The 14,371-nt window shown below is 41.2% G+C and overlaps 1 protein-coding gene across 1 annotated transcript; it reads left to right on the forward strand.

Moving 5' to 3' along the window:
- The first annotated feature begins 9,203 nt into the window (after positions 1-9,203).
- Positions 9,204-13,006, forward strand: LOC118430929. The gene is made up of 5 exons (XM_035841957.1): positions 9,204-9,276; positions 9,841-9,984; positions 10,498-10,679; positions 11,319-11,465; positions 11,879-13,006. Exons 1-5 carry the CDS (start codon positions 9,204-9,206, stop codon positions 12,758-12,760), a joined length of 1,428 nt encoding a protein of 475 aa, XP_035697850.1. The 3' UTR covers positions 12,761-13,006.
- Positions 13,007-14,371: the final 1,365 nt, after the last annotated feature.

A 14,371-nucleotide genomic window follows, 5' to 3' on the forward strand; every position in this document is an offset into this window, starting at 1 on the left:
CATAATGGATAACCCCCACTGATCATGATCTATGGGATAATCCAACCCGTGGGTGGCAGTGTCATACCTGTGATGTCATCACCCTTCCTATGACATCACTTCCTGTTCAGCAGGTATAAATGCAAAGCCGCCGGCATGTAGGCCTAGCGGCAAGTTTGCGCAACCCTCCGGCACCGTAAACCTGATCAGACTCAACACTTGAGTTTTCTTAACCGTGCTACACTGACGCAAGGAGCTTCAATCTCAACTTTCTTCACATTCCTTCATACAGGTAAGAAGTTTTGTTTCCTTCAGCTATCATAAACTTTTAGATTTATACTTAAGCAGAAATTTCAGTTACTTTTGGAAGTTCCTCTTCTTCACCTTTCACTTTCTTCACCTATCACTGAGAAGTTTAGACACAACCCGGAGCATTGAACAGACTGGACAGGTATAGCTTTCTGTCAGCACTTTGAAACATGGCATTGCCAAGATGTTTATTAACAAGTGCAAAGTGAGTAGAAACTTAAGCAAGAGTCTTTAGACAGTGCTCTATTGAAAAGGACCATATGACAGGCAAAGCTTTGGGTGCTTTCTTCTGGGCGTTACTGTAATCTTACTCTCAATCCAGTTTGATCCAGTGAAAATACCCAAACATGGAAACTATCCAAGTTTGGGACAGACCAAAATTGAAGACAAGTGTCGCCCGGACACACAAGGAACTAATTTGCCGGTATTGTGGCAACGGCTCGGTTTGTTCTATCACAATGCCAAATACAGCCAAGTTTGTTTCCTTTTCACAAGGCCAAAATATTCCAATAGTGACCACTACGTACTCATCTCAATAACTGGGGTGGAATAGGATAAGGCCACCACAATGTAATTTGTTGTTTCTCAGATTCAAAAGAAAATATTTGAAAGTTAAACTTGTGTGAGGATTAACATGAAAACAAAGTCTGTACATTGATTGGCACACACAGTTTACCAGGGAGTAGATTCAATTATATTAGACCAAAAGTTTTTGTCATATTCCTGATTTCATCATTTCTGACTTATTTCTGTCAATGTTTACTTTAAAACGTTGGAGAGCGAAAGGAAATAAAATGGTATAGCCTTAATTTCTCCCCTGTGACTGGAAACTTGGCAGGATGTCATTTTGCATGATAAAAACCAGATCTGAAGTTAACTTTGTGGCATTGGAGTTAAATGTGACAGCGAGTTGTCTTTAAAACCATTTAAGACAGACGGCTTTAAGGTGTGCTCTTGAGCCAAATTTTACCTCAACAACCCACAGGGGATTGTGGAGTAATGGAAAGGGGTTCTTCAGGTTTTTATGGGCCACTGGAGTTGTGTGTGGTTTTTTTTTTGGGGGGGGGGGGGCATGGGTTGGGGTGGAGGGGGTACTGGGGTTTTAGAGGTGATAGACTTTAAGGATTATTGCAGTTGAGGGGGGGGTGCTGCAGGCTGGGGGAGGTCTGACTGTCTATGTGTCTTCTGGTGTTTGAAGGGGATACTAATCTGGTGTTTCAGGGGGTTCTCGATTTCTTAAGGAGTACTGCACTTTGTCGAGGGGTACTAGAAGGTTGATGGAATTTGAGGAGGGGGGTCCTGAAGCTTTAAGAGGTGCAAGAATTTTATTAGGGGTACCAGATTTGTTGTTTGTCTGTTATCTATTGCCATGTTTGCTTGTTTTTAATTTGCCATGGTCAATTTAGAGTTGTTGTTTTATTGTGGCCTGGGTAACATTAGTGTAAGTTCTCTTTTATATTTTGTCATACAGGCAGAGGTATAAATAAAAATCACAGAAAATCTATTTATTTTTGTGGGGATTTAATCTTAACTTTGCTGCTGAAACAGTTTGTTGCTGCAACAGTTTGCTGCTGAAACAGTTTATGCCATTGGAAATGCACATTTGAGGTATTTCACAATGGACAGGGCACCATAAAACACGTCTTTAGATTTAGAGGATCAGATCTCATAGGCCTGTGCTACAAACTGGTCCCCACATGCTCCAAGTCCCCTAAAACACCAGTACCAAACTGGTCTGTCCTACAAACCTAGGCACACGCTCCAGATCCCCAAACACATCATTACCACACTGGTCTGTGCTAGAGGCACGCTCCAGCCCATAACACACCTCATTACTGCACTGATCAGACCTGACAGCTTGTAGACAGCCAGAATTCCCTGGCTACACGCCTGAGGTGTCACATCATGTCTGTAACTAGTAAGAATAACCTCCAGGGATTCAATACAGTAACTGTATACTGTAAGTTTTAAAAGTTAAAACCCTTCGTGTATATAGGGTCAGTGCCTATCTCTCTGTTCCTATTGCCCTTGGGCCACAAAGGACCACTGCAGTGGAGGTAGGGCAGGGCTGATCTCCATTTCTATAGCCCTTGGGCCACACAGTCTACTAAAGTTGAGGCCTGTGTATAAGGACAGTGCCCATCTCCATTTGTGTAGCCCTTAGGCCACTCAGGGAAAAAGCAGTATACTACATGCACAGCATTTCTCTCGTCTTCAGTTTGAACTGGCCTGAACCCCAATTGTCCAAATGTGCCCTTAATACCACTAGGCTATTTCACTGAATTGTCAATATGTATGTTATGACTCTATCTTTATATGTTATGAAACTACTAGACAAATCTGGAGCTCTACCCAGTGTGGTAGGTACATGTATATCTAAGCTGGGGGGTGGGAGGGGTATGAAAACAGAAGCAGGTGAACTGAGAAACTTGCCAACAGTCAGAATTCCTTGGCCATGTGCCTGCACCTTCTCATGCTAGCTGCTCCTCAATGTCTCCTGGCCATAAAAACAGCTTCAAGTTCAAGTTCGTACAAACAACCTTCACATTGAAGCAACAGACGAAAACACTTTTAATTCCTTCAGTGAATATTTTTCAGAAACCTTCTCATTACACAAAGGATTTGTGGAAAAACATTTCTTTTTGACAATTTGACTTTTTGTTTAAACATTGATATAATTGCTATTTTTGTCCATGAATGGTTCTCATCTTTCACTGACCACCTCTGTGCCTGCAAGTTTTGGTTACAAGAAAAACAGAGTAAAAGTTTCCTGACTAGGAAAAACAGTTCACTGTCTGTTCAAACAAATAGTTTGTGCCAATCAACTATCATGCATGTATTCCAATTAATATGCCAAACTCAAAAACCTTCATGTTGGTGAGAATTATGGTGCCAAGAAAAATCAGCCAAGGCTCCCATGTCAGAAATATCAACAGGTCTGAGATATTAAATGTTGGTATTTCAGTCACTCTCTCCAGGGTTGGACAAGTTTTCTAAAATCGCTTGTCCTATCGGGCAACTACATGTCTTGAAGAATTCACTTGCCTGAGCCAACTATTCACTTGCTCAAAATTATATGACTTTTTTCTAAGTACACCCCTTAGATTTTACCTGCAGCAATGGAATTCATTTATCATTGGCTCTTCTTTTTTGTGTTGACCGATGTTTGATTTCAATGCTGTGAAAAGTTACTGTTGAAGTACATGTTTATCATAATCTTACTTGCCCAATTGGCTAAGTGGGGTAAGGTATGTGCTTGCATGATCGGCAATCAGGCTAGTGGACAATCAGGCTACTGGACTTGTCCAACCCTGCTCTTTTAGGTTCATGACCCCAGGGTGCCATGATCTACAGGATGTTGGAGGATTAAAGTTCTCTGCCTGATTCCTGGTGACAGGTTTGGTGTAGAACTGGGTCTTCCATGTTTAACTAGTAAAAGCTGAAGGTTATGAAATATGCTACCATTTTGATCCTATACACTCCACTCTGTCTTGCGATAGACTTGAATTTCTGGAGAGCCTGATTGAACCTCTCCGTAGGTGAACTAAACACTTTCTTTGCAACGATTTGGTCCCACAAAGTTCGTCTGGGTGCCATAATTTACAGGATGTTGGGGGATTAAAGTTCTCTGCCTGATTCCTCAGGTGACAGGTTTGGTGTAGAACTGGGTCTACCAATAGTACCATGTTTTATTGCTTATCTGCAGTGATAGGAAACCTGCATTGCTAAAAAAACTGGGTCCATCCTCATGACACTCGCAAGTGCTATAAATCTTTAAACATCCATCGTGTTTTTTTCTTCTTTTAGGTTTCATAGTTTCCCTCCTATACAGTAAAAATACATACTATGTAAACTGTGTAAACTGTGTCTTTGTGCTTAAGTACATGTATTTGAGCCCAACGCACTAAAGAAGCCACACGTTTACATGTTGGCTAAAATAAATTTCCACTAAACTTGAGTATGCTGCCCCAGCATCTTTCTGAAGATAATGGCAAATAAGTGTGTACAGTTGGCTTGAGGTTGTCCTTCCCCACATACTCATACAAGTTCAAGTATTGTTTTGGCCATGAGCAGGCCAAATCTGAAGTAAAACATATTAATTATGTTTACAGAGTAAACAAACTGTAAATCACCACTGTCTATACAATAAACAATCACTGTTTATAAAATAAACAATGAAGAAGGGCAAGATCAAGGTCAGGAGAGCCTCACAAGCCCTCAAAAACATGGTGCATTAGATTTTTTTTAAAAAGGCCACAGTGTGTTCAAAGAAGTGGCCTCCAAGTTTTTAAGACTAGAGTCCATCACTTACCTTCTTGAATAATGAAATCCAGCTGTAAACGACTGATCACTGATTTAGAGTACTACTGTAATCATCTGACTCAACTGGATACTAGCTCATTTTGTTACTCTCTGTCTGTGGCTATCGATGACAACCACATGCAACAAACAGTACTGTAACAGTTATACTTTCAACTTTCAGAAAGCAATTAACTGATATAAGGAGAGGATAAAAATGAGAAGATGATAAAGATTTTAATAGAAGGATAGTTAATCATGGAATACACAGCCGCCAAAGCTCCATTTTGAAAAATAACATTTCACTAGCTTAAACAGTATGTTACGTTTTGCAAATACTTTAAGTTCTGCATTGGTTGACCGCTCTATCTAATGGAATACTCAGAAGGTACAGTCATACCTGGCCAGACAACCACCTCCAGTCATTGAATTAGTTAGTTACTAAAGTCCTTCCAGTGCCTGATGGCGCATAGGGCGGCGCCCATCTCCGTTTCAGTAGCCCTTGGGCCACACAACGCAATTACAACAGCAGGGGGCTAGTCCACTGGTAGTAGTGTGTGTTCAACTTCCATACTCTTTCCCGAATGCTGAGTGCTAAGCAGAGAAAGAAGTATGTACCATTTTTAAAGTCTTTGGTATGACTCGGCTGGGGATCGAACTCACGACCTACCGAATACAAGGCGAACACTCTACCCACTAGACCATTGCACTGGTTCTAAAGTCATTAAATAGTCCTTTTCAAATGAACCTAATTATTAGTTACAAAGAACCTCCTGTCTAAAGCAACCACCTCCAAGTCATTAACCATTTTTCCTTAGTCCGGCCCTTGAGTGATTGTTGAGACTGAAAGGTTTGACTGTAATGCTACCAGACAGGCAGAGATTAGGGAAGAATAACTTTACAGCAGTCCAGAGGACACCTTAAACAGATCTGTCTCTCAGGCTGCAGTGGGTGAAACATTGACCCAAATTCCTGCTGGGGTTTGATACTGTAAATGCATTCAAGTTTGCGGGGATTTATTTTCGCAGTAGCGGGGAAAATGGAGTGTCCGCGGTGGTTGTAAGTTCGCAGTAGCACCATATACTGTAGTCCCATACTATATTGGAAACATGTTTGCAGTGGTTTTAAGTCCGGGGAAGTGGCCACTGCAAGAACAGTGAACATAAAACTACTGCAAACATTTCTGCATTTACAGTATCATTGGAGGGGGGGGGGTGTTTAATGGGAACCAGCCATGTTTGGGACAGTAGGGATGACCTTGTGTGATGTCATCAGAACCTGGCATCTCAGTATAGGGGATGTCAGTCTTGTAAAGGTGCCCTACAGTTAAAGTCAAAGTTAAAGTTGCCCGTACATCTGTACAGATGGTTAGGGTTGCGCCCATCTCCATTTCAAGTAGCCCTTGGGCCACACATGTGCAAGGCACTACAGCAGGGGGCTGGTCCGCTGGTAGTGATGTGTGTTTAACTTCCATACTCTTCCTCATTAGTGCTGAGTGCTAAGCAGAGAAAGCAGCATGTACCATTTTTAAAGTCTTTGGTATGACTCGGCCGGGGATCGAACTCACGACCAACTGAATGCAAGGCGAACACTCTACCCACTAGGCCATTGCACTCGGCCATTGCCCTACAGTATAGAAAGAAAAATGTCCAAAAGACACGAGATGACCTTGCGTGAAGAGACACCTCAGGAGAGGGGATGGCAGACATGTAAGGGTGTCCTTCAGCACAGTTTGATAAATGTGAAAAACACACGGAAGACACACTCTGACCATTGCCCATAGCCAAGATTTTGTTTGGGGTTCTTTGTTTGATTTCTTTTTTAAGCAGCAAGCAGTGATGGCGCAAGACAAGTGACATGGGCATGAGATTTTTTGGAGGCTATGTAGAAAATTTTGAAAATCCTGCCAATACTCAGGATGAGGCTGGTTTGTTGTGGACAAGCTCAATCAAAGAAACTGCTAAAATCATGATTCTTTGAAGATCTATGTCAGGTAAAGATTCCAAAAACTGTCAACTTTCTTCACAAATTTTGGGAGAAAGGGTTTGAAAAAGGGTTTGTGAAACCCAAATGACTTTTTGGCTGTTTGACATAGTTGCATCTTTTTTAAAATGACAAACAGTCTTGGCTGAGTTGGCTCCAAAACAAATTTACAGTTCCTCTAAGTAGAATGCAAAGTCATCACATAGTGGCTATAATTAAGATGTAATCAATGCAACCCATGTTCTTATGACAAAAATGAAGTCAGGTTCACCAAAGTTAGTGCCCAGAGTCGTGCAGAGTCATATGATATCATTTCAGCACCAAGGACAGTAGCAGTGTGTTTTACAGTTCTGTAACAACAGTTCCGTTTTCCTATCAGTCCCATGTATTTTCCTGCTGCCACGTGTACTATTGGACGGTTTTCTTGACAGCACCCATTTCCTGCTGTTCCTTGCACAGTTTTAAATTGCTCTTTCCTGTTATCCCTTGTACATGTACTATTTACATTTGTATTGCTATGATAGCAACTTTGTTTTACTGCTGTATCCTACTGTATCCTATCCTATTCCTACTGTTTCACTTTTGTAAAAGCAGTGCTATTTTTTTGCTGTCCCCTGTATTGTATGGTTTGTCTGTCATTCCCTGATCAGTGGCCTTTTCATGAAGACAAAAACTGTTGATGTAATTAATTTGGAACATACCCTCCATTAAATATCATTTTAATAAGAGTAGGAACTGTGTTGCAAGGACAAGATGTTAACAGTGAACTGACCATCCAGCATGTGTGGAGCTACTCAGCAGGACAAAGCAAATTAAGAAGCCTTTTATCAGGCCTTATGTACATACTTTTACCTGATCTTCAATCCTTCCCATAGATTTGAGTCTAGCATCAAACAGGCTCATTAAAAAGGGACGTCAAACAGTTTCTCACAACTGTGCCCTAACATCAGACAGGACTTAATGGCTTTCTACCTATGAGGAACTTTGATGGACAGTTTCATCCCAGCAGGGAGAATCTGTCTTTTGATCTTCAAGCTTTCAACATGGACTAAACAAGCTTAACTGGATTAGCAAAGGAAGTCAGCCTTCCTTTTTTCTTAATTTTGTTAAAGCCAAGAAAAGCTTTTAAAGTCGTCCAGAGACTTGCTGACCAACGCTCCTGCCGTGTTGGTCAAAACAACTCCTGTTTGGGGCGGAAGTCCTGCCTTTTGTCAATGTTCTAGCCACAGTCTGGCCAGTTAAACTCTCCCATTGCTGATGATGATGCAATAGCTAATTTCTTCCTCACTTTTGTAAATCTTTCACATCTTCATCCTTGTCTTTGGAACTAACAATTGCATTCTTAAATCTGTTTGGGGCACATGTCTTGCCTTTTGTCAATGTTCCAGCCACAGTCTGGTCCAGTTTAACTCCCCCACTATATGCATTGATGATGATGCAATTATAGCTACCTTCCTCTTTCAATGGCAGGTTTGGTTAAATAGACAAACTTTTTTTGTCATCTTACTTCAGATTTGCTTTCTGACTGTTTCACTTTGTAATCCACCAGGACAGTTACATGTCAAACAATCTTAGGGCTGAAATTTCTCTGATGCAATTGATTTCAAAAGTCACCTGCACACAGGAAAAAGTATTTCAAGCCCTGACTCTATAGTTACTGTAATGATAGTATGCTCCTTAGTCCTTACACACCTTTCCTGACTGAAGACCCAGAGCCGTCAGGAAAGCATCCCAAGAATGTGGCTTCTGCTCTTTCAGAAACCCTGTGCCACCTTCCTGTTTGGCTTGGCACGACAGCCATCATACTTACACCAAGCCTGATGCAACAGTCACCCCTAACTGTAGGTTTGGGAGATTGAAAGGTTTCGACCTTGGAAAAGTGCCCAACAGATCAATCAATCATTATTGCATAACAATTGGAAGGGGTACAATATACCGTATGGTATGGCAAGTTGTACAGTTACTGAAGTACATTTACAAAACATCAAGACTAATATCTATGTAGAAAAATGTAATTGCTTATAGCAATAACATCCTTAAAGACTAATCACTAATGCTACTTTATCTGAGTGGCTCAATCCATGAGAAACAAGTATATTACATGATACTGAGTGTACAATATCAACATCAATTTTTTGTGTCAGACCATTAACATTGTTAGCACAATTATACACGGTTTCTGCCTACCACGACTGTTTCCTACCTAGTATTAAGATTCTTAGTCAATGCACTGAAACGAAATGTTTGCTAAATGTTTGTTCATCATCGGTCAACCAACTGTTATAAGCTCAGCTTTCATTTTAAAATATCAATATAAGTTTTGCAAAGAGGATAACTCTTCATCACCCATCCTGCCACGGGGTATCAGATACCTACATGATATATCGTAATGTCAAGGGCAACCAAGGTCGCATAACAGGTCACATGTAGGGGACACGGACCAGGTTCTGTTTGTCCACATGTCCATACATGTATGATAAAACCTACTGTGTTACAAGGTCATTCAACAAGGTTATTCTCACAGCATACAAGGACTGGGATTTAATAACAGTATAGAATACACAATCATGTACACCACAATACAACTGTGAATACATTAAATGTTTTCATTTTTTCCCAGATATCTTGGCACAATGGAGTCCCTGAAGGTGTTCTACCTCCTGACCCTGACCATGGCTGCAGTGGCTGCACCTCTCAGTGATGTAAGTCAGCCTTTCATTGGTTAAGACTGTAAGCCATATGCACAAATGTCCAATGGCAGCACTTGTTCTAGTTACTTGTTCCATTTCATCAAGTGGTGTTAAAGGATGGGAGACAGCCCTTATTATGTTTTGGCAGCCCTTAAGGGAGCTTCATACTCAGGCATTAGGCTGAAACATCAAACCTACTGGTATGGACATTTAAGAGCCAGGCACTTAATAGATAAAAAGGAGTAAACAGACTGGGGGGGTATATAGAGTGGCCCTGTGTGCTTGACATTAAAAGTGAGTCATTCTGTTAGCGGTAAGTTGCATTAAAAGCATTTACCTGGTATACTTCAAGTTTGATTGAAGGAGAGGAAGAATGTTCCTAAAACCTTGGTTACAATGTTACAACAGCCCTTCTTTCCGACACTTCTACAATACTAATCACGGTGTAGTAGTGTTGTAAGTACGTGTGGATGTATTCTGATGTAAGATAGCCACAAGAATTCTAAACATAAAGAAATGATTAAAAGCTTGATTATGGCAGATGGAACAGTCCAATATGATTGACAGGATTGATTGACAGCTTGCCTCTGCCCACAGGAAGCTCGGGAGGAGCTGCTGGTTGACAAGGTGATGAAGTTGATCCGAGATGAGGTGATTCAGGAGAAGGCTCGACTGGAGGCTGAGAACAGAGAGCTCAAGAAACAGCTGTCAGAGTACAAGCCTGGTAAGACTGCGCTGAAGACAACTTTGAAAATTTTGATTACAAAACACTGGCGCATCAAATTTCTGGCCATCCAATTGCAGTTCTCCTCATAATGAATGAATGAATAAAATGTTGCATGAACAACAGTCACTGGATCACCTGACATTACCTATACATGACGTTAGCATTTGGTTATAAGTATGGGGAAGTTTATACCACCGAATTTCTGGCACTAATAATATGACCAATTACTGATGTCAGGTGCCTACACATTCAACTTAAACCTGCAATTAGTGAAACAAATATGCATGCACCTTCATCTTAGTGCTGGGAGATATCTATAGCAGCTTCATATTGGTTAAATATGGTAAGAAAATGGCAGGAAAATGTCAGGAAAAAAGGACTTTGAGCTCTATAATTATAACAATACTGAAGTTGTGCAAAAGCCTTAAAAGCTGGTAACCAAACTGATTGTCAGTCAATACAAATTAAAGCTCCATGACAAAAAGTAATGTCTGGTTTGCATTTCTCCAGTGTGTTACGGCCTGCGTCCCATCGGCATGGAAACGGGCGATATTCCACAGGACAGCATCACGGCCTCGTCGACATGGCGACCAGAGACGGCCCCGTACTACGCTCGCTACTCCAGCAGCCACTACACGTTTGACTCCCACGCCTGGTGTGCATCGTTCAACGACAGGATTCAGTGGATTCAGGTGGGCTGACCAATCAATCAATTATCAATTCTATCAATAAATAAGAAATTATTACGCTCGCTACTCCAGCAGCCACTACACGTTTGACTCCCACGCCTGGTGCGCATCGTTCAACGACAGGATTCAGTGGATTCAGGTGGGCTAACCAATCAATCAATCAACCAACCAAACAACCAATCAAGCGATTATCAATCAATAAATAAATCAGCATCGTATTTGGCTGTGCCAAGCCTTCAACAAGAGGATGCAGTGGATACAGGGCTAGGTGGGCTTATCAATAAATAAGTCAATACTACATATAAGAATCAATCAATAAACTTCTGACCAAAACCATCGATATCTTCAAACCAAATATTTAAGGGGTAATGACCTGCCCCAAGGTGTACATGGTGTCATAGCGCCTGGTCCTTTGCTATAACCGTATAATAAAACGACTGAGTGAGCGAAGCAAAACAAGGTTTTATGGCCTTATGATTGATCAATGTTGCCTGGCTATATGATAAATACAGTTTATGACTTTGTGATTGAACTTTTGACAACCACCAAAAGTTGTATGGCAGCGTAATATCACTGACTCCTTCATGGAAGTTATCATATTAGGACAACTGGTACTGAATTGTAATGTGACGATCTTTCCAGGTTGACCTTGGGAAGCCCATGACAGTGGCCGGGGTGATAGTTCAAGGTCAGCAAGGTTTCCCCCACTGGGTGTCGTCCTTCAAACTGCTCTACAGTCTGGACCAGAAGGACTGGATGTACTATCAGGACGAGACTGGCAACGACAAGGTAGGAAAGTTTGCAGTTCACCTTTTCCGTAACTCTGTCTATGAACTTAAGAACTGTGGGACAGTCTATAATATTACCAAATATATAATAATAGGAGTAACATTATAGACTTGCTAATGTTATGGAGAAAACTCATCTGTCAGGTAACTGCCAAATGATGCTTAACTCATCAGACACTAATATGTGTCACTGACCAAAGGCAGTGGATCATACCTAAAACATCTGACCGTCAGTAAAAAATCACATCCAGTTAGTTGAGTAACTGTAGTGTATTACATGTACCTGGATGTCTATCCTTCATTGACTTAATTGTGGCAACTGTTATGTATAGTTTCTCAACGTTATTCTCTTATAGTATTATCTAATTTGAAGGCATAAGAAAACGTCTAACTGGTGTTGCCTCTTCCCTCCAGGTATTCAGCGGGAACTTTGACAGCACGACGGGTGTGCGACACGACCTGAAGCGTCAGCCGCAGGCACGGTACGTCCGGATCAACCCGCACACCTGGCACTACCACGTCTGCCTGCGCTTTGAGGTCATGACCTGCGTGGGCGAGGCCGAGCTCAGCAGCTCGTTCGACGCCATCTCCGTCCCGGGAAACGGAGACGAGGTTTTGGTTGCCACGGACTACGAACAGGACCAGGGCAACGACCTCATGTTCTTCCAGACGCCGCCGCTCGCAGTGGATGTGCCGAAGGAGGAGGTGAAGGACATCACTCAAGATCCAGACTTTAGAAACAAGATGGCGGAAGGGCAGGATCAAGGTCACGACTTTAGAAACAAGATGGTGGAAGGGCAGGAAGGTCGTGACTTTGGAAACAAGATGGTTGAAGGGCAGGAAGGTCGTGACTTTAGAAACAAGATGGCGGATGGGCCGACCAGGTTTGAGCAGTTGCAGGAGGATACTGATGCAGAATTAGTGAAAGACACACTGCAGCGTGAGATGGAACTTCATGCAAAAGAAAACAGGGAGCGTCAAGGAGAAGACATTGTTCCCTTTGCAGACGAAAATGATATCAGAGTCCAGCTAGGTCAAATAGAAAACAACATGGTGGACAGGGAAGACTACGGGATGTTCCGGGCTGTACCACTGCCGCAGGAGGGGTGGGAGGAAGCTGGCGACCAAGTAGGTGACCTTGAAAACAACATGGTGGATGAAATGTTCCAGACTGTGCCACTGGGGGCAGAGGGGTGGGAGGTTGGTATGAAAAAGGGGGAGGAGGGTACCTCAAAACCCTGGATGGAAGAACAGGACAGCATGGGTGAGTCGGGCGACCATGATGGCTTCATGTAAATCTTGGAAAGAGCTGAAACTTTTTATCGACATTTGTATAAAGTAGGTGGATATAGCTCCTGACTTCCTTATCATACATTGCCAAGAATGACTTCTTAACATTTAACTGCTATTATCCATACAAGCTGAAGCAACATTTTAATATAGTCGTACAATTTGCACATTTGATGCTTGCCTACATTCATCCTTAAAATGTAAGTTTTGCATACCATTCAGTTAAGATTTCTTTTATTTTGTCTTTTGAGCTTTCAATACAAATGTAACGTCAACTGAAAGGCTTAAGTGGTGAATGCTTACTTTTTAAGTTTATAGGGTTTTTAATTGTTAATAACTAAAAGACATCTTAGTGATGTTTGGATATTGTACTCCCCAAATTATCTTAAGTTATAGTAATCTTTCTTCGCAACTGTGCCAGCTAAAACCCTAATGTAACAACCAAACTTGTCTAATATAAAAATCAATGCAACCCTTGATATCTTTAAAGAAAGATTATAACAAAGTGATAAAAGGAAATTATAGAGAAGTGATGACACTGGTGACTGAAAAGTTTTCTCTCGATACTTGTAGGAATGAGTACTGAATGAAAGATGTAACTTATTATGATGTATATTAGGACGTTTGTTTTTCTATTTTTGTATCAGATTCTATTGTAAAAAATGCCTTCATATCTATTGTTACTGTGCAAAGAGCGGTCATCACCATCATCTATGATATATCCAGCAGACTTAGTGCCAGTTTTGTATACATCTCACTTTAGAGTTTAATATGCCCTATAATAATTGTACTTGAAGGTATAACAGCAAAGTAATATGTTGTATGACTGCAAAGTAATGAGATCAGTAGTACAATAATGTTTTTATACTACAAGTAAATCAATGTGTTAAGACTTATTAATAGTGCTACATTGTATTTTGAGCAACTGTAAATAAATCTACAATGGGTATCGTGTAACGTGTGCATCTGTCTAACTTCTGCACTCACTACAAGACAAAGTCAACTTAAAAGTTTAGTAAGGGAGGAACCCATATGTATGGGGACAGGGATAAACAAGTCCACTAGCCCTATTGTCCAGGGCAAGTGAAAGTGCTGTTCGGGCAAGTGCATGTCCTACCCCACTTGTCCGATCAGGCAAGTAAGATTTTTCCATTGATTTTAGTGTAATTTTGATATACTTGTTACTTTTACAGTCATGACATCAAGCAATTGTCTATGTAGAGAATTCTATTGCTGGAAGTGAAAATGCATATACTAGTAACAGTGACATTTGAATTTTGGGCAAGTGAAAAATTGGTTCGGGCAAATACATTTTTTATGTGCTTGCCCGATAGGACAAGTGGATTTTAGAAAACTTGTTCAACCCAGGGGGAGTAAGACAACAAGGGCTGTATCCAGCTTTATACTTTTTCTGTCCCACTCAGTTTGAGAGCTAAATGTTGTTAGGTTTTATTGTTAGAACTGTCATTCTAAGCTTAAGAAAATATCTTCCATCAACTCCATGTCCTGAAAATCAGATGTGTTGGACGGATGAGGTGACTGTATCATTTCTTGTCAGTCATGATCAACGACCTTTAATCCCAAGATGGAGGGACGGGTCTTTAAGATAGCCCTGAA

Source organism: Branchiostoma floridae, chromosome 14 (genome assembly GCF_000003815.2).
Source record: "Branchiostoma floridae strain S238N-H82 chromosome 14, Bfl_VNyyK, whole genome shotgun sequence".
NCBI classification, from domain to species: domain Eukaryota; kingdom Metazoa; phylum Chordata; class Leptocardii; order Amphioxiformes; family Branchiostomatidae; genus Branchiostoma; species Branchiostoma floridae.

Bases quoted from the DNA above. Each gene is read 5' to 3' on its own strand.
- LOC118430929 (XM_035841957.1), top strand. From the start codon at position 9,204: ATGGAGTCCCTGAAGGTGTTCTACCTCCTGACCCTGACCATGGCTGCA. The intron at 9,277-9,840 runs GTCAGCCTTTCA...ATTGATTGACAG, and splicing joins TGCACCTCTCAGTGATGTAA to CTTGCCTCTGCCCACAGGAA. The intron at 11,466-11,878 runs GTAGGAAAGTTT...TCTTCCCTCCAG, and splicing joins ACGAGACTGGCAACGACAAG to GTATTCAGCGGGAACTTTGA.